Consider the following 26,536-nt stretch of genomic DNA (forward strand, 5'->3'; position numbering starts at 1 on the left):
TAAACTTTTTTAGCAAAAGGCAACGTCTAGCTATGCCGTGGTTAAAATATGATCATCCATACCAACTCGTAATTGGATCGATCTACAAATAGACCACGAACAAATCGTTCCGACGCCACAATGCTCTGTATGTACTTTCATCGAAAGTGAAAAGTAATATTAAACATAGTCTTATGTTAATTTATATTTATGTATTCAATTACATTAACATTTTTCGTACGCTTGTCGTAACCGTTTATGAAATACAATTTTGAACTGTACCTCTTCGTTTTGGCCCCTGCTTTTATGCAAACCTACCTTCTTTACCTACGAATGCGCCTAAAAGGTGGCTCGGATTACCCATCACTAGTTCAATATCTTCGCCGAACGATAAAGTAGTGATGGGTAAACGAATCCCTACAGGGATCAAATCCATCCAATTTCGATTCAAATCCATTCTGAGATCCGGATCTTCAAATCCGAATCCCAGTCCATCTTATCATGCGTGCTTACCAAACTTACCGATTTTTTCATATTATTTGTTACTTTAACAATTATACAATCAATGGTTCGTAAACGTAAAATCGGTCCAAAGAATCAAAAGTTATTACCAAATTGTCAAATTTTTGACTAAATGGCACATCGAGGATTAAGGTACCTTGATCCGTTAGTGTGCACACAAATTAATTTTCTCAAAAACTCAGCAACAGCAATTGTTAAGTTATTAACAAATTTGTTATTTCAGCAGAAAATACCAACCAAGGTTTCTGCACCTACGCCTCAGAATTTCATAAACTAAGAATTACGGAAGAGTCTTTGTTGCACAAAGTTATCAGTCTCTAAAATACCTTTCATTTGAGGGGTCTGGCGCTAAAATTGGCCAAGCCACTAAAAAGTTATTGACAAATTAGTTATTTTAGCCATTATTTCAAGTTTTGACACTTCATGTTTGTACCCGAAACCTCTTCAATTCAGTTGTGTCACAGCTGGTTGGTCTGTGAGACGTGTTTTTGGCCGGTCGCATGATAAGCTAGTGTAGTTTTATTGTTGATTACGTTTTCGCAACACATTTTGCCCAATCCTCAGCTAATCAGTGTTCTCGCAATCGTTTAAATTGTGCCTGCGCGGAAATTTGCATTTCCAGACCCACAACACCAGTGATTGCACAGCGTCGGAGAAAGACCCGGTCCCAGTTCGTTCGCTCGCCCTAGCTGTTTGGCTGAATAGTAATGGAAAAGGTGCGCTTAAATTAATAAGGTTCAATTGGCAGATCATAGAACGGTTTCGATTTCCTGACGGCGATCAGTATGGTGGAACCTCCGGCCAAAATGTTCATCATGCGTATGGCACTCGGTGTTATGGTCGGTATAATTACGATTGCTTTGATCGTTGCAGTCGTAATAGTAAAAAATCCGCTCGAAATGCAGTTAGTCGCGCAGGCGAGAAAATGCTGTGATGTAAGTGAAAGTGCAGATCATTTTCTTGATCATCAAAAGCGCACGCACATTGCGAAGAGAGCAGTCATGAAGGATAATTGAGAAATGCTATGCAGTAAGCCAACAACAAAACCGAGCCGGCTTTTTCATTTCTGTTACCTCTCCCTGTTTTAGGAATTTCCTGCACTGAAAAATGATAATCTACTCCGTGCGGCCCGAGGCGAGGCCGTCGATCGAGTCCCGGTGTGGGTGATGCGCCAGGCCGGCCGTTACCTTCCAGAGTTCCAGGAGGTCCGTGCTAAGCATGACTTTTTCACCGTCTGTCGTACACCGGAGCTGGCCTGTGAAGTCACAATGCAACCCCTCCGGAGGTTCGATCTCGACGCATCGATCATATTCTCGGATATCCTCGTGATTCCACAAGCACTCGGAATAACGGTCGAAATGAAGCCGGGAGTGGGTCCCGTCTTACCCGAGCCGCTAGTTGGTCCGGCGGACCTGGAGCGGCTCAATCAGACCGGCTCGATCGAGCGACTCAAGTACGTAGGTGAAGCGATTACCATGATGCGACATATGCTCGATGGGAAGGTGCCGCTTTTCGGATTCACCGGTGCCCCGTGGACCCTGATGGGTTACATGATCGAAGGCGGTGGAAGTAAAACCATGTCGAAGGCTAAGGCTTGGTTGGCAGATCATCCCGAAGCGAGCCAGAAGCTGCTGGACATTCTAACCGATCAGGTCGTGGACTATCTCGTCATGCAGGTGAAAGCCGGCGCGCAGATGCTGCAAGTGTTCGAATCGAGCGCGGATCACCTCAGCAAGGAACAGTTTCTTTCCGTGTCGCTACCATGTTTGAAACGCATCCGGGATGATCTGCTTCGCAAGCTGGCAGAGCAGAAAGTCCCAGCCGTTCCAATGGTGCTCTTTGCCAAGGGAGCGATGCACTCGCTGGCCGAACAGGCACAAACCGGCTATGAAGTCCTTGGCCTGGATTGGACCATCGACCCGGAAGAGGCACGAAAGCAGGTTGGACCGAATGTGACGCTGCAGGGAAACCTGGACCCGCAAGATATGTACAAAACCCCGGAGGAACTGCGCGAACTCGTACTGACGATGGTGCGAAAGTTTGGCAAACATCGCTACATAGCCAACTTGGGCCACGGTATTACCCCACAAACGCCGATCGAAAGTATGACCGTTCTTGTGCAAGCAGTGCATGACGCACTGTGAGACAGGTGAATGTTTTAGCCACAGAACACACCGGGTGGAGGTTGGTGATAACATAACCGCGGGTCGAGTTTGGCAATCGTGACCCTACCCAAAGCGATAGACAGATACTGTCAAACCTGTTAAAGCTGTTACAACAAGCAATCGACGATGTTTAGCATTTCATCTACAAATAAGCTTTTCATTGAAACCGACACCCTTGATATGAAAAACTTTCAATCAAATAAATTGAGAAATACACAATTTGATTGAAAATACATTCCATAATTTGGAGCATAGAAGTGTAGAATGTATTATTTCCAGAAAGTTCCATCCGAAAGTGTTAATGGCCACCACCTCTATTCCATTCACAACAAATGTTCGTACACTAGTTCTTCTTAACTGTGGAAGATACTCCCCCATTACGCCATTTCTCTACAAACACAACACTGAACACATTCACCCCGATCGCCAAAAAACGGACACTATATGTTTAGAGCGGGAATCCGGTGTTGTTTTCCCTTTTGTTGCACCTCTTTATTCTCACTTAAAGAATCACCCCGCAAAACGAAGCCCTTGTCTATTTACAAAGCCTCGCCTCGCACCGTTTAATCTTCCGTCGATTCGACGTTTTCGGTCTGGAGTTCCTTGAACGACGGCACAGGAACGTAGGTGACGAGCGTGTACAGCTTGTTGGGCGAATCCTCATCATCGTTACGGCGGCGGGAAAGGCGCACACGTATGCGGAAGGGTGGGTTCCTGAACAAAGGACACAAAAACACGAACACGTTAAGACGAGACTCCAGAATCATCTTGCCTTGCAGCAAGGCCGGGCGCTCCACTTACCTGATGCCACGGTGCCAGATAGCCTTGTTCAGGCGGGTATCGATACGCACATCGGTAGTGCCCATTTCCTTCTCGGCGAATTTGCGCACGATCTTGATGGCTCGCGGAGACCGCTTCTTGAAACCGACCTTGTGCAGCCGGCGGTTCAGGTTAATGGTGCACTCCCGTGTCACCACCTCGTTGATAGCCGACTTTGGCTTCTTTTCACGCTTGGCCTTCACCATTTTGGCGGATTCTTAATTAAACTGCAATTGAAAGAGAAAACAACCCATCAACCCATGCCTCCCTTTAAAAATCTTTCATTTCACGCCGCAATGCACCACGATACCAGTCGACTGTTGACATCTCGGTGCACCGTCAAGCGGCTTCGTACACAACACCGACTATCAACTGGAATTTTCTCTTGACATCCACTTGATATCGACAGAATTCCATGTTTCTACAGTTGGTCCACAGTATCTACATCGATGATGCACTGAAGTCAACGTATTTTATGCGAAAATCACTACTTACAGAGTTATTTCTTTTAATTAAACGAAATGTGTCTGCCTAGCACTCTCAGATGCCGGAAACGAAAGAACGCTTACGTGGAGTTTTGACAGCTACTGTCATTTCCACAGAAACGCACACCCGGTCTGTCAGTTTGGCAACGCAAGTAGGAACGCAAACTTTGACTGGTATCCTTAGAGCTCTTGTACACTATACAACGTAGAATTGATATTTTGGTGTGCAATTAAATAATTAATAATAAAATATTTATAAACTAGGAGTACAACTGGCGCTTGCTATGAATAATAAAACACATTTATACAGCAATCTTCATTTAAATAACAATCAATATATTTATCAACATATTCACATCTTGAATATGTTTGAGAACTTTTTTGAAATAACAATCAAACAAAAACAACATTTACAAAATCTGTAGACTCAGGGCCTACTATGGCAACGATTTCTTTTCGTGCTTGCCGGAACTTCAGTACCGATAGCCGTTTCGCTTTCTGACGAATGGTATTGCTAGTCAACACCTCCCTGAATCCGGTTACCCCTTCATATCTATACACTACTAGTGGATGTAACCAATTTTCCGTTAACGTGTACAACAGTAGCTCGTTCGATGGTAGCACTGAAAACTGCAACTGCTTCGGAACCTTCGTCAGTATCAATTGATGTTGTGTGAATGTGCTATTTAAGGTGGAGAGCGATTTACGCCATATTTCTATTGATCCGTGATGAGCTGTGTTTGGGGTGTGCTCCGAATTGATTGCAAGCATTAGCTGATTTTCGTACCTTGCCACACTGATGTAAGATGGACGCGACACGGATATGGTCTGGTGATGCTTAAGGTAAAAGTTGGCAGTTGGGCGCCAAATTTGAATTCTTTCGTTGTTGTCAAGCATCACAAAGTGGTTCTCCAAGGCCACGATCTGTATAGGGGCTACCGTTTCTTCAAGCTGGCGCACATCGAGTATTGGAATCAGGTTTTGTTCCCGCAAACAACGAACCTCAAAGCCGATCATTCCCTTAGAGTACATGATTATGCAATCGAGTTTACCTAGCTTCATCCAGATGACATCCCGTGCTTGAGTGCTATTCATAACGTAGAGAGCCGCAAATTTGTTCACTCCCGTTGGATCAACATGCAAATCTAAGATCTGTTGTATAAAGTAGTTGCTTTTCTGTTCGAAGAACTGTAGGAACATGTGTTGATTTGTTCCTAGATTAAGCCGCTTCATATTTACGATCACACGTTCACGTCCAACGATCGATGGGATGTTTTTAGCAGGCGTTAAACGCGATTCTTTGCTATTCCACAGATAGAAATTAATTGCTGATGGTCTACCAGATTCAGCCAAGTGAACAGCCACGACTTCGACTGGTTTTGGAAATAATGGTAGGGTGAATACTAGCATCCTCACTGCATTAATCGGCAATGATTTCAGTTTATCAAAATGGCTAAAGACAGGACTACTTTCAAAGACATTCTCGGACAGCTTCTCATTCACACTGTTCAATGAGCGTACTTGCGCTGCTAGTTCATTTACACCAGTGTGATAGGAAGTGCTTAGAATCAGATGCGTTATGTTCGTCCCGAATAGCATGTCTCCTTCGAGCAAAGTTTCATCCACTTCTAGCGGATTGACAAGTGTTACTGAGTTGTTTATCGTAAGTGGATTTTTGTCCTTTCTCGCGGCATTAGTTAGAAACTTCGCTACATCTTTACGGTTTATCGTTTGCGCATGTAGCGACTCAAACACTAGAGGGTAAATTTTGTTTTCTTTGGGGAACTTAGTTATCAAACTCATGGTACCGTTTACCCTTTGTGGAACCGATTTTAACAGCAAGTGGTCTATATCGTACCTTACGCCGTTCACCGTCCCTAGCACTTCCACATTTCCAGTAATTACACCATCAACGATTCGAAGAGTGCCCTCAAGGGTTTGATTGCCTTTCAAACGCAGCCCATTCTTGTACCACTCATCCATATCTACCTCTTGTATTACACATGGTGGAGGACACACGATGCTTTCCACGTGCAGCTCACGGAATCGTTTTGCAACCGTAAAATTGTTAGCAGGAACATCGGTACGCATATAATCCGTTTGCACGCTGTGTCCATTTAACATATCAATGTGAAGATCTCCTAGAAACACAAAAGAAAATTGATTGAACTGAGGATTCATCGGCAGTTTTGTCTACTATAAAACAAACCTAATATTTGCAAATTATGGAACATCCAATTTCCCGTGATTTCTTGGTTTTCGTTGTGACGTAAGGCATTTCTATCATATTCGTGCACATCTAATCCAGGAGAGCTAGAAAAAATTAAATGATTATTGAAACAAACTATTAATTCAAATTTTTGAAACGAACAGCAAACCATGCGTTCCACACATGCGTTTCGCTCAGCTGTCAAAACACGTGCGCGGCAGCTGTTTTGATTTTTTAAAGATCTTTGTTTTGTTTTGTTATGGTTAGTTTCAAATCGCAAGTGGCCGTGATCATCATTCGTTGCTTTCCTAAACTATCGGGTATGTCTTACTTTTTCATCGATTTGACCATTCCTTTGAGTCCCAGAGTATCAAATGCGGCACCTGCATAAATCGTGACATCTCCTTCAAACAGCAATGGAGCGGATATATTTTGCGGTCTTTTCCCGCTTAAGCATCGTGCCTCCACTACGTTCCAATCGAGATGATTTACTGGCTGGCCCTTTGAATTAAAAAACAGTGTATAATTTGATAAGAATTTAAAAAAAACAAAGGTTAGTTTGATAGCTTACATTAGTGTGCAGCGAATTTTGAAATTCAACACTCTCAAAGTGGTATCTCCCGGTAAGCACTGTCGGGCGATGGGGTAGCCACACCTCGTCGTACAGTTTTTGAATATTATGTCCGTTCAAGTGGATCATGGTCGGATCGTGTTCGAAGTACACATTGCCACGTACTTCAACATTCGGCGGTAAACGCTCAGCCCTTCCCTGGTCGTCAGCCGGGGAAAAGAACTCCATCAGCTTTGGGAAGTGAATTCCATTCAAATGGTTGAGTATGTGGAGTTCTCCCCTTGCCTCCAGTATCTGCGAAACTTGGACCGTGCCCAGCGATTGTATCTCGGGTGACTGCTTAAGAAGTACATCGTTAGACAGATTCAATCCAGACACCAGTCCGCCTACCGAACATGGCTCGTAGGAAACGATTCCTTCATCTGTTGCAAGGAATGAAAATGAGAACTACGGCATCTTGGAAGAGACAAATTTATACTCACGAAAGATGGCTTGGCTGATGTATTCTTCCCGATCGGTACGATATACATTTTCCAGCAATTGGTCCATTGTGGTATCGCCGTTAAGCTTGCCAGTGACATTCAAATGTTCTACCATTACCGTATCGAACGTTTGCTCAACGGTAAATGTTTGGTCACCCGTTCGCATGAGCCATGCACGGCAGAACAAATTTTTCGGTATTCCGTTGATAGAACCATCGAAATACAGATGGTTCACCGTAATGTCACTCTGGAAGGAGTACAACTCTTGCTTTACGATGGTGCGATTTTCCCTGTCGTCCAAAATATGCTTAATGCTCTCCACTGCGATGGAGTTTATCGTTGAACCATCGAGCAGCACCAGCTGACCGACGGTGAGATTTCTAAAGCTTTTCTGTCCCACCACAACCGGTGCTTCCGTTGCTACATCCGTCTCAGGACGCAGAGTATCCTGGTAGAGATAATCCATATCGTATCCAAACACCAGCGAACTATTGTCGCTCTGCAGCTCCTGGGCGACTACCGCATTTTCCACGTAAATGGTACAGTTTTCAAATCGTACCGGTGCACTGACATTTTGAGGTATATCGAATCGCAGTAGCCTGTCCATTCGTTTCCCTTCGAAAAGGATGTTTTTCGCGTTTGTTACCGACGTGATGATCGTGTCGAAGTGAATTGTTCCCTCGATCGTTTGCTCAACACCTTCAGCTCCGCGACGGAAGATTGTACGATTAAGCTGGTTAAGGTCAACTTTATTGATTTCGTTCGCATCCGCCACACCGTCGATGATGAGGTCTCCGACGAAAGTCTTTCTTCCTGTTATATACTGCACGCTGCCTGCCGCCTGCGGTACGAGGTCGTCTACTTCCAACTCGTTGATTTTGTTTGCACCCAGGTGCTCCACAAACACAGGTTGCAAGAATCGAATCACTTGGTTCGACGCCGGCGTGCCATCCAACCGCAGTCCGTGCGTAGCGAGTCGATGGAAATCGTGCGAACCGCTGGCGGACATAATGTTATGCGCCCACAGTGGACCATTGAACGTCACGTTTCCAAAGATCGTGTAGTTCCCATCCAGGACGAGATCTTCAACGGTCGTTACAATAGGATTCATTTTGCTGAGTGCCTCTCCATCAATCTTCCCCTGCAACTCGATTGGCTTTAGCAACGTCACATAGTCGAACGTTTTCGTTCCGGTAATGGATTGCGTTTCGTTCGAGTCGAGCAAGAGCACCTGCAGCTTACCACCGATGACCGGAATATGGTTAAGACGATCGCGAAGAACCAAACTGTCCACCGTTATCGGCTGCACGAACTGAAGATCCTGTAGGATTTGCTGTGCGCCATTGATTCGTGCGACGTTCTCCCATTCAATGCCAGACAGGTTCGAATCAGAAATAACTATATTATCCGCTGTGATCTGATCGACAACCAGCTTTGAGCCCAACTCTTGGCTTTCAGCCTCATGCAGAAGCACGTTTTCTGTCAGATATCTAGGATCCATTTCGTTCAACAGCCCGGTCAACTTCAGATCATCCACATCGATCGTATCGAAATCGTTTCCATAAGCCTGCGGCATAGCGCCACGAGCTTTGGCAAGCAGTGTTCTCGACTGATCCATCATGCGATGTACGGCAGCGGCATCGGTAGAGTTCAACCGTTTACTTGTCAGCCGATTTACGTTCAAATCTTTCACTACCAGATTATGCCCACTTAGTACCTGATCAACGCCAGGAAGCAGCACGTTACTGGGGTGGAAAAATATCCCGTCGATCAGCTTGTTCACGTACAGATTGCCCCCAACCACCACCTTTTCGGCGGTCACAGAAAGATCCTTCCATTTTGCGGGTGGATCATCGGTCAACAGAAGACTCTCGGCTGCGTGTCCATTCCAGAATCGAACATTGGCGAAACGGTCGACTATTAAACGATCCACCACCGTTGCATCAGCTTCGACTCGTGCAGTTGAATCTTCCGCTTGACGTGTCTTATGAGCACCATTGTTAAGCACCTTCACGTCCAGTTGTTTCATTTGGCCGGCTGGGGCAATCAATTCCGACACTTCAAGATCACCATGCCAGTGTACAGTGCCATTCGTTAGCACGCTTTCCTGGATGGTTTTCTCGACCCGATCCATCTTCTCATTCACTCTCTGCACGTACTCGTTGACCTCCACCACGTACGACAGATGGGCGTCGTCGATCAGAATGTTTTTCGTTTTAATGGAACTTGCCTTTGCCTTGCTCACAAACGAATCCTGCAGTTCTATATGTTTATCTATTGAACGGGCACCGTCCGGTGCATTGTCCGGTAGTTCCGCAAGCCGATTGTACAATTCCTCCAGGTTCACCTGAGCGGTCTGTTCGTGCATTCGTTCGCACCATTCGATGAAGTGAGCGTACACCTGTCGCAAATCATTTTCCACCCCGTACTGTGGAGTGAAAAGATTAACCGACTTCCCAAAGAGGTTACTATTGGCAATGACGATCACGCTTGCGTTTACAATGTGCCTGTAGACGCGCATATGGGACACTCCGGCTGCGAACGCTTCACCCGTGTAATCTATTCGCGAGGGTACCAGCTTCCAGCCATCGTACTCATAGATCAGCAAAGGTTGATCATGACATAGGACAAGTAGCAGGAACTCACCATTTTCATGCTGTAACAGCAAAGAGATCGTATAAGTTAAAAAACGACGATAGTATAAGATTGATCATATTACTTTTTCAAACTTACCACAACAGGAAGAAACATTTTTATCCCGTTCAGTTCCACGGTTTGGAAGGGCACAAAGAATCCATCGACAAACTTGTATACGATCGAGTTTTGATCAGCATCTCTCGATGTCGTTCGCCCTTCTTCATTATTGCCCTTACCACCGCCGGCCGTCAGTGAGTTTCCCGTCATGAGAAAGTGCTCCCGGCGCTCGCGGTCTTCTATGAAGAAATAGGCTATATCGGACACAGAGTATGTATAGATCTGCTGGTGAAGCGTAAGCTTCTGCGTATCCGGATTAAGGACGAAAATGTCGGAAAAGCTATCCTTTCGCGTTCCGCCGGCGGTCATTTGCCTTGCGACTGCAACAAACATCTGTTGTTCAATCGAAAACGGTTCTATCTGGACAGCATTGTAGCACGGCATGTGATCTACTATATCGAAGTTATACCCCGACCAGCGGTACAGGGGACAAACGTTCTGTCGGCTCGCATCCAGATTGGTGTAGGTGTGCGTTAGGTACACGTTCTTTCCATGCACCCATAGATGAACCGTGTGCTGGTTTGGTTGTCCGAACGTTTGCACGATTTCCGTTGTGCCATCCTCTTGAATCTGAAACACGGGCGATCCCTCGTCGAACACATTCAGCTCCTGGTCGTGATAGTTGGCCACCGCTACGAAACCGAGGTGTGCGATCGACACGCAATCAAAATGGCGCGCGGTAACGGCTTGATGTTCGAGATATTTTTCGAATTTTCCCTTAACCTAAAAGAATGAGAATTGTTGAAACGCTTCGTATTTGTTGGTTTACCATTTACGAGAAAAATGTGTTTACCCTGCGATAAAATGACACGGTAGTTGCATTAATGGTTCGGTTACTGGTCTCACTGTGGTGAAGGGCGGCGGCAAATATAGTTTTTCCCACCCGAAGTAAACAGATGTCGACGGGAAAATTAACAGGAACGTAGCCTCGCTCACGGAAACCTTTGAGGTAGAGATGGCGTGCTGGAAATAAAACATTCAACCATCCGCGTTGGAATTAAAAAATGTTTAAATACTTATTCGGACCCTTCTCTTTATATTTTCAGAATATTCTAACAGAAATGGAAGCGAATAATGAAGAAGAAGAATTACAGCAGAGTCTGCTTCTGAAAAACCTGCAGAAGCAGCTGGAGGAATTTCAGATGCTATCGGCGATATTCTGCACTCCTGGCGAACTAGAAGTAGACGATTATGGCTGCATAGAGAATCTAACTAGTTTCACTAACGGTGAAAAGGTGAATCTATCCACAAAGCTGGACTACCGATTGAACCTTCCCCTGTTGGCGGGTGAGAAGGTGCAAATACTGGTGGAGCTGCCTCATCTCTATCCGTCGCTGGAAATACCTCGCATCGTGATCCGTTCGGCTATCATTCAGCGCGACCAAGAACGTATGCTAACGGAACGGATTGAACGGTACATAAGCGAAGAGGTCATCGAACGGGACGAACCGTACGTTTACCAAGTGATCTGTTGGATACAGGAAAGTTTAGAAGAACTTCTACGATCAACCACGGAGAAAAGGGATAATGAACCAAACGGCTCTTCTAGGAGCAAATCTTCCATCGAAAAAGAAGCTATCGTTTTCGAACGTCTGTGGATTTACTCGCACCATTTAAAGAGTAAAACCAAACGGCAAAAGATCATCAAAACAGCTCGCGATCTTGATCTGACAGGATTTTCTAGGCCAGGCAAACCGGCCATTATTTGCGTAGAGGGAAACCAGCACGACACGCAAGAGTTCTGGAGAATCATCAAAGCGCTTAAATGGCAGAAAATTCAAATAAAACTGAACGAAACTTCTGGGGCCGATACGACAAACGATTTCAGTGCCTTGCGTCACTTCAGTGCAGGATTCCACGAGGAACTTTTCTGCGAAACTGACGACGATGAAGACTTGCCCATGAGCATGAGTTTGTTCATGAAGTTTCTTGAAAAGAACAACTGTAGTTACATCAAAAAAATTATATTCGGGTTTCAAGATTCAAATGATCTCGCTGCGAGCTAGCAACACAGAACAAATGTAGAAAGTTGTCAGTATTTGCATCGGTCAATGCTCAATTTGTTTAATAAAAATGTTATCACGGTCATTGGCCCTGGCCACGTTTTAATTCCATTACCTGCAGCTGTATCAGCCTCAATGGCCGCGTCGGCATCGGTGTCGGCATCGTTAGCTTCTCGTCGGGTTCGGTGGCCATTGCCCGCGTACTGTTGCCAATCGTGTGCAAAACTGTTTACTCTTTTTGTAATAATGGCTTCCAATACATTACCATCGACGTTAACATTGTTCGACAAATCCTGTACTAGATTCTTTTTATAAACCTCCTTCAATAGCTCAAACTCATCGTCGAGCTCTGCGCTGGCACTCTCAAATTCATGTTCAGCTTGTACTACTTCCAATACCACAAAAACCACCGGTAACAGTAGCCAGTACTTTTTACACCACTTTAACATTTTAATACACAGGAATCCCAGTTTCGGAGGTCTGCACGACACCAGCATCCAGACGAAACTGATCGGGAATCGGAACAGGGATTACTTTTCAGGCTCGTTTGTGCCTTCGTGGACACACTAACATTTACTTAAATTTCCAATTATAACTCATATTTATTTTAAAAGGATATGGTATTGATTTTACCGGGAAAAAACTAAAAGAATTTTTCTTGTGCAATTTGGACGTATTCAAAGCAAGTCCCCGACTTACCATTTTAAACTTGATCGTTTTACACAATTGAGCTGCCGTTGAATTAAAATCATCCAATTTGAATCGAAGCCGCGCAGCCGCCAGGGTACGTTACTATGGTTTTCTATATTTTTGGTTGCCATGAAACCATTCAACACACATGAGTTTCATTTTGAAAATGCCCACGGTGTTCTTTCGTACAAACGCTGGATAAGTTATCATCATGGAACTAGAGCTAACGCGTGTAGACTACACAAACGTGGGATTAACTGGTCCCTGTTGCTTGCAGCTTTTGCCTCCATCGAGCGGAAATAACAGTAGCGCATCGAGCAGCAGCAATAGTGGCTATAAACAGCAGCAAAAAGTTGCGGTTGGTGACCAGGATGGTGTACTGCAGCTGTTCTCAATGAAAAAGGATGAGTTGCAGATCCACTTCAAAACGCTACCGAATGAAAAAATTTCCTCAGTCAAGCTGGGTGGACAGACGGGTTCGGTGGCGGACAAGATATTTACCGCCTCGGAGAATAAGGTGCGCGGTTTCAACAAGAAGGGAAAGCTGTTTCTCGCTTTCGAAACAAGCCTGACGGAAACGATTCGCTCGATGTGCATCAGCGGCAACGATCTGCTGGTGTGCGGTAATCACGTGTACAACCATTATCGGGACTGCAAGGAAGTGGGATCGTATCTGTGCGGCGATGTGATCGTGGACGTAGCGGCCCTATGTCCGAACAACAGCAGTCGACTCATAACGGTGTTGGCGTGCTCGGGCCGTGTTTTACGAATCCTCGAGCATTCCCGCGTACGACAAACGGTCGAGCTGGAGAGCGTCCCGACGGTTCTGTATGTCCCGAAGGGTCTAGGCGATAGGGTGCTCTGTGGCTTTGCGGACGGAAGTGTGCTGCTGTTCCATCTCAACCTTTTATCAGCGGATGTGAAGCGAGAAACACTGATACCAGATCGCGACCCCGCTTCCGATAGCAGCGATGGAACACCAAGCGCAGTAACGTGCCTCGCTACCTACGACCTATCAGGAGACGGTAAGGAGGAACTTATCGTGGGTCGTCGGGATGGCACGCTGCAGGTGTTTGCAATGAACTCGGACGATTATCAGTTCGAGATGGAATGCACCCAAGTGTATGGGGAAAACTTTCACGAAAGCATTTCGAGCGTCCAGGGAGGGTGTGTTGGGGCCACAAACTACACCGAAATCGTAGTCTGCACGTACTCTGGCCGGGTGTTTGGCCTCACAACGCAGTGCATCAGTAAAAGCCTCAGTGACAAGGGCACCCGTGTGGATGATGCCGGAACACCGGCGGGAACTCCGTCGGTCGATTCATCAGTCAAACTTCAACGCATAAGGGCTGAAATATATGAGCTCGAGCAAACGATCGCCAAAGAGCGGGAACGATATCAACTATCCACGCAAGCCCTCTCGTCCGGTCTGTCCGCAATACCGATGCTACCGGTAAACGATACCTTTATTCTCTGCAAAGACGATGCAACGTTCTTACTGTCGTTAGAAATTCCGACACCAATCGAGCACGTGTTGTTACAGTGCGATGCTCCGATCAGTTTGCTGGATGTTGAAAAGAACACGGCCGTTGTAAGTTTCAGCGAGTGTGACAAACTTAGCGGAAACAGCCTCCTGGCGAGCTACCGCTGCCAACTAAATACAAATCGTATCGACCTTAAATTTCGCACCATCGAAGGTCAAAGTGGAACACTGCAAGTGTACATCACGCCCAACTTGCAGCCCAAGTGCTGCCAACTGAAGCGATATCCTATAAAGCCACTTTCGTTGCACATGATCGTGCACAATATCACCGATGAAGGTCTTGCTAGACCGATGAACGTACTTACGCTCCGGGGACCATTCAGTCAGGCAGAAGTACACAATTGGATGATCAACAGCATTCCTGAGTTGCCAGAAAAGATGTACGAAACTGGGAAGGTGCGGTATTCTTTCCGACACGTATTCATCGGGACACTGTTGGTGTGCGAGTATGGGAAGGGAGAAGCCGTCTTTCGTAGTGACAACATTTCGACAATATCGATACTTAAGGATTTCATCACCAAAGAGGCTACGAAAAAGCGCATCAAGCTTGAAATATCCACTTGTAAGAAAGTTTTCGGCTGACACCATTCGAAAGAGAACTACATCTCAAGTTATTAAATGATTTCTCTCTGTTTCAAGCTCTCAACGAGTCCAGCATTCCATCGCTGATTAAGCTAATTGAACCGAAAATCGTGCACTACAATAAACTCACCAAAGACTATCAGGTCGCCCAGGCCTTGATTGATTTGGACATTCGGGACGACGAAGAGTTCAACACACTTTCCGAGGAGTATCGTGCACTGGTGCGCAACCACAAAACTATAGAAAATGAATACCGAAAGCAACCGACTATACTGAACCGAATCTATGGCATTCTAACCGACTTGTACATCGATAAATTTAAATTCAAGGGAGTTAATGTTAAAACCAAGCTACCACAGTTAATCGAACTGCTGGACAATTACAATTACGATGAATTGGTTCGATTTTACAGCGTTGCCAAGGCGACCGATGAGGAAAATTGACTCATTTGTATTTATCAGTTAAGCTTTCTATAATTCTACGGAAGATCCGTCTTTCTTTTCGAAAAGCACGCACCAATTGCCCTGATCGTAGTAGCTTTCTACTATTTCTAGACGATTTTCGTTTTCATCCAGACAAAGTTTATCGAGCTCATGCTCTTCAAACACGTGGTAGTAGCGAAGAAAAGTAGCTTTTTTCTCTGATGGATTTTCATCGCACCGCAACTTCCAGGGCACTAGAAGGTCCTTATGCTGAAATGGCGTTCGGTTTGTATGTACCGGTAAAGTACAATCGTTGATGCCAGCCACTGTCTCCAACTGGATGATCTCTGCCGTTGTTGCTTGTTCAGTTGATCTACTGTTCTGTTTGTTCTGCCGTAGGTAGCTGGACATTTTGGAATTGGCTTGTTGGTTTTTGGCCCAAACGTAGATCAAGGCCCGACCACCGGGACGAAGGACGCGCATAATTTCCGCTATCGCTTTCTTGCGTCGATCGTCCGTGGCAAGATGATGAATGACCGCAATGCTGATGCAGGCATCGACGGACTGGTCTCGAAACGGTACAGCAAGGCAGTCGCACTGGAATACGTTGAAACTACGTTCACGGCAGACCTGAAGCAAACCGTCGCTACGATCACAACCAAACTAAAATAAAGAAAAGGTTTTTTAAAGTTATGTATGTACCAAAGTAACTCATGGCGCTTACCATAAAAGCGGATCCATTTGAAGAAAGATATTTTCCATTCCCACATCCAATATCCAGAAGAACTGCACCAGGTTGTAACGAGCGCACAAACGATTCCACGCGAGGCCAAGGAGAGTGTCTAGTGTCGCTAAAATGTTTCGCTATTTCGTTGTACACCCGGTGAACGTTTTCTGCTTCAACCTGAGCTGCATAGGACTCCAGCAGTGATGCTTGCTTTTCTGTCGCTTTCTGCACGGTATCACAGAGTTTCGGAAACATGCAATCGCACGCATCGGTTTGTCGTAGTTTGCGAAATGTAAGCGATACACGCTGCGTTCTTCGGCGCACCGTCAAGCCACCGTTCACAGACGGAATTGTGTCCATTTTGCGAGGAGTGATTCCATGCGTCCAATCGTAACGGCTTTCTCCGGACATGATGAGCAAAGAACGGGCCGGAAGGTCAACGTAAAACTGCCTTCCACTTGAGGGATTTTTAAATTCCATGACAATGGAGCCACCAAGAGACAGCGAAAGAATGGGATCCTCAAACGCACTGTGCGTATCCACGTGGGGCGGTATCCCCTGCCCCGGTTCGTATTGGTTCACCGTGAGTTGGTCGGGAACGTGCCAGTTCATAAGAGGATACATTTTTCGCAACCGGTCCCATAGTATGTCACAAACTGATGGTATTTTCCGCTCCAACGGATTCGCCTTATCCACATTGTTTGCTCCATAGATAAACTCGTACCCGAAATGTTTCACTTTGCGATGTTTCAATTCGGCCCTTTCACGTTCCTGGTGAATGTTATTGCAATCGACCGCTTTCAATAGCAGATTCTCCGTTTCGCTATCGATGAAATCCTTCTCTAGAATCAATCCGTTGGGCATTTCCCCACTACATACATTGTGTGACGATGGAGGAAGTTCCCGACAGAAAGCCAACAGGAGTACCGCCCCATCCTGACCCAATTGACACTGCCCGTTGAGGGTCTCGTAGGCCGCTTTGGCTGATTCCATCAATGCAAAGTGTAAATAGCAATAGGATTTACCAGGCGGGAAACACACTTCCTGCACGTTGCCATATAGTAATGCTTCCTTCAGAAGCGCTTCCTGCTCCAACCCCGTGGAAAGTCCTGCATTGCAAACGACGATAGTCTGAGGAAAACAATCAATCCTTTAACTCACGATACGGTAGCAATGTCTGTACCCACCTTTGTAGCATCCTCGCAAAACTCAGTACCGGCATCCTTTTCGATCAACTGTTGGCACCGTTTGATTTTCTTTGCGATCTTTTTTTCAACATTTTTCGACAGAGGCATCGCGATGCAAACCTGGAACAACCAACGTGCGCACTGGCTGAGAAATGTAAACAAATAATGCCGACCAGCACAAAGTTGACAGCGGCATTTTCCGAACATCGGGGCCGACACGAACATGATTGGCTGAACATCTACGAATGTGTTTACAATTGAAAACGTGCACAGATTTTCGGGTTTCTGGTTAAATGCTTTATAAAAGTCATGGTAATTTCTAAAAAGATAACATATTGTTTCACCCGAATTCCCAGTTTAAAGTTTACGTTCGAATACCACTTTCTTCCTAGTTCCCGAATCCAGACCACAATGCATTCGTGGAACTTCAGCCAATAAACACTTGTTCCGCTGGTCAATCGTGTCGGCGCAAAATCCGATCAGTTTGCGGGAGTACGCCGGAATGCGCAGTTCATTCCAAATTTGTGTACGTTCGTGTGTACCGGTCGGGCCTTCGAATACGGCAAAGTTTTCTACTAGATATACAACGGAATCTTTTTGTTCGACACTAAGGATAGTTGATAAGGAAAATAGAGAACCGTGCATCGCACTTTTAGTAGCAAGTTTTAGAGTAAACAGCAAAAAATGACGCTAGGTACTGGATTGTTCTTGTTATTACCTGCATTGAAACGTAATCTACCTCTACTCGTGGATAAATATTTTAAATTGAAAAGTGTTTCGGAGTTTTGAACGTTAACTTTTTTCTAAATGACTAGTTCAATACAACTAGGCATACACTAGGTACTTAAGTGTTAGCTTTAGCGGCGTTAAATATAATACGCAAAAGAAATGAAGTACGCTGAAGTTGATAACGAGCTAAACAAAAAGTTAATAATCGTACGCGATCGTAATTTAACAAAGATGTTTACGGCCATAAACATTTCATCGTGTTAGGAAGACATTAAACAGTTCGAAAATATATTATGGCCCAATGCGTCTCTTTGTTGGAGACGCCAATGACTCAGAACAACAATAGGGAGCCTCAACGTTAATCCCGGGGATTCCCATCAATCAGTTTTGTTTTGCTTCCGTTTTCCTCGAAACATAATGATCGGCCTGTGATCAAATTCAAACACAGTGGTTAAAAGTAATTTTAGAAGCACTACGTCATCATTGGGCGCATTTGCACCGTATTTGCATCTTTTGCTTACATTGCAAACTGCAAAGGCGATCGTGTGATCTTGAATGATGCGCAGCAACATGACCCATAACTGTTGCCGTTGATCATGGCAGAGAAGAAACGCTTTATTTTGATTATTTTTCTCATTCCATTCAACCAAGCACAAAGTTGTGTCGCTGATGCTTGCATATTATGAGTGGCAAGATGATTGTGGATTGGTAGACTGTCGCGTTTTCATCTTATCTTTTGTGGTTTTGTTTGTGTTCTGGGCCGGTTTTGTGCTGTCGTCGACAAGCGTTTTCTTGCAAGGCGTTATGCTATGTGTGTATGTGAATTTGTAATGACCGTACAAACTACGAGAATACGGAAAGACTACACGTAAACAAAGCAGAACTTGTTGCCAGCAGAATTGGTTCTCTTTGACCGTCGGATTTGTTTATTTGCCTTGGAGATCTTGTGTATTTAAGGCTCTTCGACAACCACTTGACGAAAACGGAACATGAAAATGTCGATTTGAAGCATTTTCTTGAAATAGATTTGAACAGTTCGATGAAATATATTAGAATTGGCTTTCAATGATGAATACTTTTTGCTTATGTGTATAATGGTCGAGTGGAAAAGTACTTTGAAACATGTGAACACTATCAATAGCAATCTTATCTCGTGGTGAATTTGTTGCTCATTTTAATTGTTTTACTTTCTTTTTTTTTTTTGATAAAACACAGGAAACAAACGTGTACAACGCAAACATGGATTACAGAAAAAATACATGACACGTTGCCTGCACCGATGGTACGAATCGGCATTGAAGTTACCGGGGGTGCAGGAACCGATGAGGATATCAAAGCCCATCTTTCGCCTCGAGGTGGAGTACAGCATCTCCCACTCGATACTGTCCATCCGCATCCAGAACATGTGCCAAAAGCTTATAATACTACGATCAATCTATCTCTTCTACGGCAAAGACAAGCGCGTATCGTTGTTCAATGACGTGCTTCGAATGGTACCTGGTTACGAATTTCGATTCGAAAAGAATTTCCTATTCCTGCCGGACACATCCTACAACGTCGTCTTCCTGTCCCAACTGTCCAATACCGAGTGTCAGCTACGGGAAATTGCTACTATTTATTTTCTTCAACCCAGACAATTGCGAGGGTAAGCCATTTCTTTTGTCTTAAAACCATCAAAGTACACCATTGTTTTGCTCCTTTTCAGACCACAGTTAACACTGAAGAAGTTACCACCCTTCGATATCCCGGAGTATGTGAAGGAAGTTCATTTTAATGACTACCTGCCCAATCCACACTACAGCAGGAATGCCTCGCTGTGGCTGGAACGCTACAGGGACTACCTGAAGCAAGGGCTCAATCCGTCCAACTACCTCGAGCACCTGAGAACGCTAAACCAAATCGATGATTACACCAGTTACCTGGAGATGCTTAGTTACACCATCAACGATGCACACCTGGTGCCATTGGATATTCCAAAGCAGTACTTACTGTCCACTGACCAATTCCCCACGCCGCCAGTATTGTTAGACGTTGGTAGTTTTGTACGTGCATTTACTTTAGTGAAGGATAAATATGGTGAAGAGCTAGCGATCGTTACACGTGGCTTCATTGCCGAACGAAATGCATCGATCCTTATTGTGATGGAAAATGCACTGAAAGTTGGGTGCAAAGTGAAGATCGATTTCCCGCTAAATCGCACACAGTTTCAAATGGAATATCAGTCACTCGATTACCTGAATCGCATCGATTTTGCCACCGTTACATTCCCTTCCATAGCTAATCAGACGGTGAAGAAAAAGGGTACATTGGTGAGCAAAAAGCACACAAAGTGAGTAAAAAGTGTTTATAAGCTTAGCAAATATTTTAAAGTTGGCGAACTCATTTCCTCTTAGGTTCGACTGGTTCCAGGATCAAATCGCGGACAACGAATTGCAACAGCAAGCAATTAAAAACATTATTAACCGAACAGCATATCCTGCGCCCTACATTTTGTTTGGACCACCCGGGACCGGTAAAACTTCCACCATCGTCGAGGCGGTGCTTCAGATATACAAACTGCAGCCGCACTCGCGTATCCTGGTAACGGCCTCGTCAAACTACGCATGCAACGAACTCGCCAAGCGACTACTGAAATACGTCCAGCCAACCGATATCTATCGCTACATGTCATTGTCTACGGAACGAGATATTAATCTGATGGACCTTTCTATCCTGGAGATTTCAAATATGCACATGGGAACATATGAAACACCGTCGATGGAAGACTTTGTTCAGACGCGAATCCTTGTCTGCACGATCATGAACAGCGCTCGCTTGATACAGCTGGGTGTGAAGACGGCCATGTACGACTACATCTTTATCGATGAGTGTGGAAGCTCGAAAGAGCTTTCGGCACTCGTACCCATCGCTTGTGTTGGCACCGAAGTGAAGACCGATAGACTGATCGCCAGCGTAATTCTAGCCGGAGATCCCAAACAACTCGGTCCAGTTACACATTCCACAATCCTCCGGAACACCGCGCACAATGTGTCGCTGCTGGAGCGATTGATGGAACTGCCATACTACAAAAAAGACCTGAACAACAACGAGTACAACACGGACGTGGTGACGAAGCTGCTCGATAACTATCGTTCGCACAAGAGTATTTTCGCATTTTCCAACAAAGCGTTCTACGAGGGCGAGCTGCGTGCCCGAGCGCCTCCAGAAATCGCCGAGTGGGCAATCGGTTGGGCACGGCTACCGAATCCGAAGTTTCCTATGATTTTCCACTCCATTGTCGGCAAGATGATACAGGACCAGTGCACTCTTAGCTACCTGAACTGCGAGGAGGCCCGAGTAGTGTATGACTACGTGCAGGAGCTGTTGAATAATAACATTAATGGACAAATCATACGCGAGGAGGACATCGGTATAATAACGCCATATTCTAGACAGGTATGGGCCGAAAGCTTACCTATGGCGCACATCGAGTCAAAGGTCTAATCATTATTGTTATCTTTCAGGTCGAGTACATTAAAAAAGGTCTATCGAATCTTGGGCTGGACAACATAGAAGTGGGTAGTGCGGAACAGTACCAGGGCAGGGAGAAGCCTGTGATAATAGTTTCAACGGTACGGTCGGGTCGAAAAACGGTGGGCTTTCTTAGCGACCCAAGACGATTGAACGTCGTGATGACGCGTGCAAAGGCGCTCATGATTATCATCGGCAATCCACTCAATTTGTCAAAGGATCCTACATGGCACAGTCTGTTGCAATATCTAATGACCAACAAGGCTTTCATAGGAAGAAAGTTCACTATGGACAACAACACTCCCCTTGTTCCTCCTAAAGCTAAAGCGTCAACGATCACTTCACAAGCCATTCCTGATTTTGCCTAGCTACTATATTCTATCGGACCGGATTCGATTGTCTCTTGTCTTCTACATGTGGAAGTAGTTGTATATTTTTGTTTAGTTGTGAAATAAGATGAATAATGACCAGACAGTAAAGTAGAATCATAAAGTTTAAGATACATATTTTGCATTTTGGACGATGCAATACATCAAGACTAAACATAGGTATTTACCTTTTTTATATGCTATATTTTTTGGTTTATGCCTTACAGTTTACTGATCTATCAAATCACTTTTATACCAAGTAATGGATTATACAACGTTACCGAATTTTAAAATAAAATTTAAAAAAAACTATCAGGAAATGTATCATTTTTCACCAAGTAATGGATTATACAACGTTACGGATTTTTAAAATAAAATGAAAAAATAAAAACTTCAAGGAAATGTATCATTTTTAGTTAATAAAAGATTAATATAGTATACGATACGTTATAACATAAAAAGTGTGTAAAGAAAAGTAACGTTCTGTTCAAATCCGTCATAGTGACGGTCAACGAAACGGGAAAATCAAAGGCATCGAATCGGGAAAAAATAGTGCTCTAGCTGTCTCGCTCTACCGGTTGATGTGAACAAATTTTTTGTTTTTGAAAGCATAAAGTCGAATGAAAAGTGTATTTGGAAACATCCATTGCAAAGTGCCGTTTCTTTGGGTAACCCAGGAACTATATTATCGCTAGTAGTCGAGAGCAAAGTACCAAGTGGTCAGCACCCAGAAACGGTCCTCATTCCGTTTTGCAACAGTGTTCCCGATGGAAAAGCGGGTCTATTTTACGTCGTGACGTATAAAACTCGATGACGATGAGGAGGAAGATGGTAGCTTAAAAGGTGGCAAGAGATTTGGTGTGTTGCAAGTGCAAAAATCTCGTAAACTTTAAAACCAAAACAATCACCGTACCTTGTTGGCCCCCGTGTCTGTTGTTCGCCCTTAAAAACATACCACCGTGGCGCAGTAGAAGAAGGCGAGAATCGAAACACCACTGTTTCTTTGTTGTCTGATGTATGCGTACGCAAAAAATAGTGAAAAGTTGCGAAGAAAGTCGTCGTACGAGTGAACGAGGATTTCATTGCTACGCCAAAAGGGTTGGAATTAAGAGCGCTACGTGTAACGATTGATTGATAGGTAAATGAACTATTAATATTGTTACGCTAACAATTCCTCCATCATCCATCCACCAAATGCCGAACGAAGCCAATTTCTTCACAACATCGAAAAGAAAAGCCATCGACTAGACATCTCCCTAAGAGGAGGGGTGAAGGCGCTTGCACAGGGAAAGGGGAAACTAATCATAATCTTATCAGCTGTAGTAACAGATTGTTGATACAGTTTTCTGTTCAATGTGTTTCCAAAATAGGTTATACAAGTGCGCTTTTCCATTGATACAAGTGCGTTTTTCCAAGATCCGCAGTATCTTCGAAAATGGAATCTTGTGCTGCCGTTGAGAAGGAGGTGGAGAAAGTGATTAACAAATTTTCTGCCATTAACGATCATTCGCAACGTATAATTGGTGATGTTATATCTCTCATTGAAAAATTACGCGCATCCATCGCGGAAGGTAAGTGAACGTGATGTACCATTGTGATGTTTTTCCAATGGATATTTTCTTATTACCCCTTTCCTTCCATTGTTTGAAGGTACTCCAGATAATAAAGTTACACCTGGACAGGCGGAAGTGCTGAACGATGCTCTCACGAAAACAAAAGATAAGCTGCAGCGTCTTACCACCGAACACCGCGATCTGCACGGAACCGTGAGCAAGGTGGGCAAGGCTATCGATAGAAACTTTGTGGCTGACTTCACTGCCACCTCCCGGACGGACGCGTTCCAAAACGAGCGCAACGTGATGCTGCTGAACAAGATCATGGCGCAGCACTTTTACCGCCAGGGTATGGACGATGTGGCCGACACGTTGATCAAAGAGTCCGGTCTGCCCGCTGAGGATATCGTACCCGAGCCGTACGCCGAGCTACACCGCATCTGGGAAGCGATACACAACGGGAAGCTGGCGCCAGCCCTCGATTGGGCCAGTCGTTACTCGGCCGAGCTGGATGCTCGAAACAGCTCGCTCGAGTTTAAGCTGCACCGGCTGGCGTTCATGCAAATACTGAACGAAGGTGTGCAGGCACAAACGGAAGCGATCACCTATGCACGTACCAATTTTGCCAAGTTTGTACGTCGCTTCGAGAAAGACATACAAATCCTAATGGGAACGCTTATTTACCTACCGATCGGAATTCACAACTCACCGTACAAGTATCTAACGGCGCCGGAGATGTGGATCGAGACAGCGGACGTGTTCCTGAAGGATTCCTGTCAGCTGCTGGGCATCAACAAAGACTCCCCACTATCGGTGATAGTGAACGCCGGATGTACGGCGCTACCCGCGCTGCTCAATCTCAAGCAGGTCATGATGTCGCGCCAGGTTACGGGCATTTGGAATGGCCGCGACGAGCTACCGGTATGTGTAGGATTATGTTCGGTCTCTAACCCTGCTGGACATGGCTTTTTCATTTTTCGTTGAAACTTTTCCAGATTGAAATTGATCTCGAACCGGAAAATCGTTTCCACTCCATTTTCGCATGTCCCATCTTGAGGCAGCAAAGCTCTGAAGACAATCCTCCGATGAAGCTCCTCTGTGGACACGTAATTTCCCGTGATGCCCTAAACAAGCTCAGCAATGGACCGATGTATGTATATCTGCGGCTTTTATGTGTTTTCCCAATTTCCCCGTCCGTTCCAATATGTTTGTACCACTCTATGTACCACAAACTATATATCCTGACCTTTCACTTTTCCTACCGTTCCGCTGTGTTATGTTTGTGTAATTTGTAACAACTTTTTCACTGTGTTGTGAATTTGTCACTCTTGAATTATGTTTACCACAAGATTTCTTATGTTTTCTTTGACACGAAAAACTTTATGACGCTCTCTTTCTCTTTCTCTCTCTCTATTTCTATTTGTTGAAATCTTCCGATGATGACGACGACATCGGTGGCCATCTTACGAAATATCCTGGAATTGAAATATCCATTCCCCGTTTTAATCCCTTGCTCCTGTTTTAAATTTTCGACAATGTCCCCAACCATCCCTCCGACGCGAACTCACGCCTCATTCTAATCGATAGAATGAACAATACTTTCAGATTAAAGTGCCCATATTGTCCCATGGAGCAGTGCCCCTCGGATGCCAAGCTGATATATTTTTGAGCGTCCATTGCTTGCACGCTCCATATTTTGAGGCAGTCCACACGAAGAGGAAGCAGCAGTGAACCAGTGCTAGGAATGGCGCGAATTTTCACCACCAGAATGAAGGGTTTGAGTCTTACGAATAGTTGATGGGGAAAGGTGGTTGACCTGTACCGTGTCCGTACTACATGAAAAAGCAAACATAGTGTTTAGATAAGCAAACACGGTTATTTACGGTTCAGTTATGGAGTAAGTTAGTTTAATACTTCGAATCAGACGCAGTGAGAAACTCTCTCTCCAACTAAATAGTTATCCCAATACTGCGCATAAAACTGTTGTTAGTCGGTCGTTATTACTTCTAACCCCCCCTCTTTCAATACTCGGAGTGTGCATGTGGTTACGAAACCTTTTACTAATTTCTTGTTTTATCGTTAGGAAGAGTTCACTTAGCAAGATGTTGAAGACATCACAAATGTTGGGTTGTTGATTTTATTCTAGTTTGTTCATTTTTCAGTTTGTTTGTGAATCAACTGTGTTCCATCCTACGTAGTTGTATGCCGAGATACTCAGTCCTGGGTTAGGAGAAGGTTTTTCTGGCGTATAGCAAATACATACACGAAACAGAACGTTTCTTTAGAGTTAGGATCAATTACACGGGATATGAAAAAAAAACTCCAAACCTAATTTTCTTTATATTTACCTGCCCGTTCCGTGAAACTGGACAACGGTGTACTCAAGCTCACTCCACCAGGGAACCGTAGGTACACGAAGTAAGGATAAACCATATCGATGATGTTAGAATCTGTAATGTAGGCAGGATTCAAATTATCGATAAAAGTTTATGTCAGCATGATAAATAAAACCGCTTGCTTCATCGAATGCTGCTTAAGAAGGACCTACAAGGCTGTAAATATATTATATGTATAAATAAATAAATTTATATTTTTTATTGACGACTAATAAAACCCACATATAGGAAAAAATATACCTTTAATGGCGGATTCTGACTACAATTCATCAAACTATTTAGTTGAATTTAGTTTTATTTAATCAATCAAGCCTTTTCGCCGCGTTCTCGTCACATTAGGAATATATATTTATATCTACGGATATATTCTTCTCTTGTCTCTGCATGTTGATGGTCAAACATGATTCTGCAAAACACGATCAAGAAGTTCCCATTTCGAGGATAACCCGATCTCGCCTTACTTTTGTTAATCGCTTATTAAAATTTTCGTCTGTAATACGCACGTTTTTGAGACGTTATCATTTTTGCGTTCTGTCAGCTTGGCATTTAACATTGGTAAGAAATAACAACCTTCGTTCCAATGAGGAGCATAAAAGCCGAACGGATTGAGATAGCAGATTTACCGAATCTATCAACAATTACGCAACGTTTCTGTTTATGATTGCAACATTTAAATTGGCTTTTCCTAGAAGAGATACGGTATCGTGTTTCATTTAAAGCGTGTTCAACAAACCATCAGCCTACGATGGTTCTCTATCCACCCTGTTCTGTTTAACGATTGATAAGCACCAAACCTAATGAACACCATCGAAACAAGACAAAATTTCGTTGTATGCAGCA

The 26,536-nt window shown here is 44.4% G+C and overlaps 8 protein-coding genes across 10 annotated transcripts; 5 read left to right on the plus strand and 3 right to left on the minus strand.

Annotated features, from left to right (window-relative positions):
• The first annotated feature begins 968 nt into the window (after positions 1 to 968).
• LOC131286447 (uroporphyrinogen decarboxylase) lies at positions 969 to 2,909 on the plus strand. 2 transcript variants are annotated; one of them, XM_058315396.1, is made up of 2 exons: positions 969 to 1,217; positions 1,590 to 2,909. In XM_058315396.1, exons 1-2 carry the CDS (start codon positions 1,209 to 1,211, stop codon positions 2,643 to 2,645), a joined length of 1,065 nt encoding a protein of 354 aa, XP_058171379.1. In that variant the 5' UTR covers positions 969 to 1,208; the 3' UTR covers positions 2,646 to 2,909. The 2 variants fall into 2 exon arrangements, with proteins under 2 accessions (XP_058171379.1, XP_058171378.1); XM_058315395.1 differs by lacking the exon at positions 969 to 1,217 and adding an exon at positions 1,367 to 1,436.
• Positions 2,910 to 3,095: 186 nt separating this feature from the next.
• On the minus strand, positions 3,096 to 4,068 carry LOC131286622 (large ribosomal subunit protein eL31). Its single transcript, XM_058315601.1, has 3 exons — positions 3,981 to 4,068; positions 3,468 to 3,712; positions 3,096 to 3,380 (listed from the first exon to the last, which is right to left on the minus strand). The coding sequence occupies exons 2-3, from the start codon at positions 3,689 to 3,691 to the stop codon at positions 3,230 to 3,232; spliced, it is 375 nt and encodes a 124-aa protein (XP_058171584.1). The 5' UTR covers positions 3,692 to 3,712; positions 3,981 to 4,068; the 3' UTR covers positions 3,096 to 3,229.
• A 225-nt stretch (positions 4,069 to 4,293) lies between these two features.
• On the minus strand, positions 4,294 to 12,475 carry LOC131289723 (uncharacterized). Its single transcript, XM_058319026.1, has 8 exons — positions 12,105 to 12,475; positions 10,780 to 10,949; positions 9,966 to 10,709; positions 7,233 to 9,888; positions 6,751 to 7,172; positions 6,511 to 6,680; positions 6,180 to 6,283; positions 4,294 to 6,111 (listed from the first exon to the last, which is right to left on the minus strand). The coding sequence occupies exons 1-8, from the start codon at positions 12,436 to 12,438 to the stop codon at positions 4,364 to 4,366; spliced, it is 6,348 nt and encodes a 2,115-aa protein (XP_058175009.1). The 5' UTR covers positions 12,439 to 12,475; the 3' UTR covers positions 4,294 to 4,363.
• On the plus strand, positions 11,048 to 11,992 carry LOC131288846 (RWD domain-containing protein 2A). Its single transcript, XM_058318023.1, has one exon. It carries the CDS (start codon positions 11,048 to 11,050, stop codon positions 11,990 to 11,992), a length of 945 nt encoding a protein of 314 aa, XP_058174006.1.
• Positions 12,476 to 12,890: 415 nt separating the features above from the next.
• LOC131283975 (Bardet-Biedl syndrome 7 protein homolog) lies at positions 12,891 to 15,897 on the plus strand. Its single transcript, XM_058312823.1, has 2 exons — positions 12,891 to 14,784; positions 14,862 to 15,897. The coding sequence occupies exons 1-2, from the start codon at positions 12,891 to 12,893 to the stop codon at positions 15,245 to 15,247; spliced, it is 2,280 nt and encodes a 759-aa protein (XP_058168806.1). The 3' UTR covers positions 15,248 to 15,897.
• On the minus strand, positions 14,854 to 17,248 carry LOC131283976 (alkylated DNA repair protein alkB homolog 8). Its single transcript, XM_058312825.1, has 3 exons — positions 17,141 to 17,248; positions 15,951 to 17,084; positions 14,854 to 15,889 (listed from the first exon to the last, which is right to left on the minus strand). The coding sequence occupies exons 1-3, from the start codon at positions 17,246 to 17,248 to the stop codon at positions 15,275 to 15,277; spliced, it is 1,857 nt and encodes a 618-aa protein (XP_058168808.1). The 3' UTR covers positions 14,854 to 15,274.
• A 1,880-nt stretch (positions 17,249 to 19,128) lies between these two features.
• Positions 19,129 to 22,026, plus strand: LOC131285933 (putative helicase MOV-10). Its single transcript, XM_058314786.1, has 4 exons — positions 19,129 to 19,514; positions 19,575 to 20,198; positions 20,263 to 21,304; positions 21,373 to 22,026. Exons 1-4 carry the CDS (start codon positions 19,129 to 19,131, stop codon positions 21,745 to 21,747), a joined length of 2,427 nt encoding a protein of 808 aa, XP_058170769.1. The 3' UTR covers positions 21,748 to 22,026.
• Positions 22,027 to 23,180: 1,154 nt separating this feature from the next.
• LOC131286747 (E3 ubiquitin-protein ligase RMND5A) lies at positions 23,181 to 25,382 on the plus strand. 2 transcript variants are annotated; one of them, XM_058315744.1, is made up of 4 exons: positions 23,181 to 23,318; positions 23,398 to 24,221; positions 24,296 to 24,450; positions 24,888 to 25,382. In XM_058315744.1, exons 1-4 carry the CDS (start codon positions 23,183 to 23,185, stop codon positions 24,967 to 24,969), a joined length of 1,197 nt encoding a protein of 398 aa, XP_058171727.1. In that variant the 5' UTR covers positions 23,181 to 23,182; the 3' UTR covers positions 24,970 to 25,382. The 2 variants fall into 2 exon arrangements, with proteins under 2 accessions (XP_058171727.1, XP_058171728.1); XM_058315745.1 differs by having other exon boundaries at positions 24,906 to 25,382.
• Positions 25,383 to 26,536: the final 1,154 nt, after the last annotated feature.

The sequence above is a fragment of the Anopheles ziemanni genome, chromosome 3 (genome assembly GCF_943734765.1).
Source record: "Anopheles ziemanni chromosome 3, idAnoZiCoDA_A2_x.2, whole genome shotgun sequence".
Taxonomy (NCBI): Eukaryota; Metazoa; Arthropoda; class Insecta; order Diptera; family Culicidae; genus Anopheles; species Anopheles ziemanni.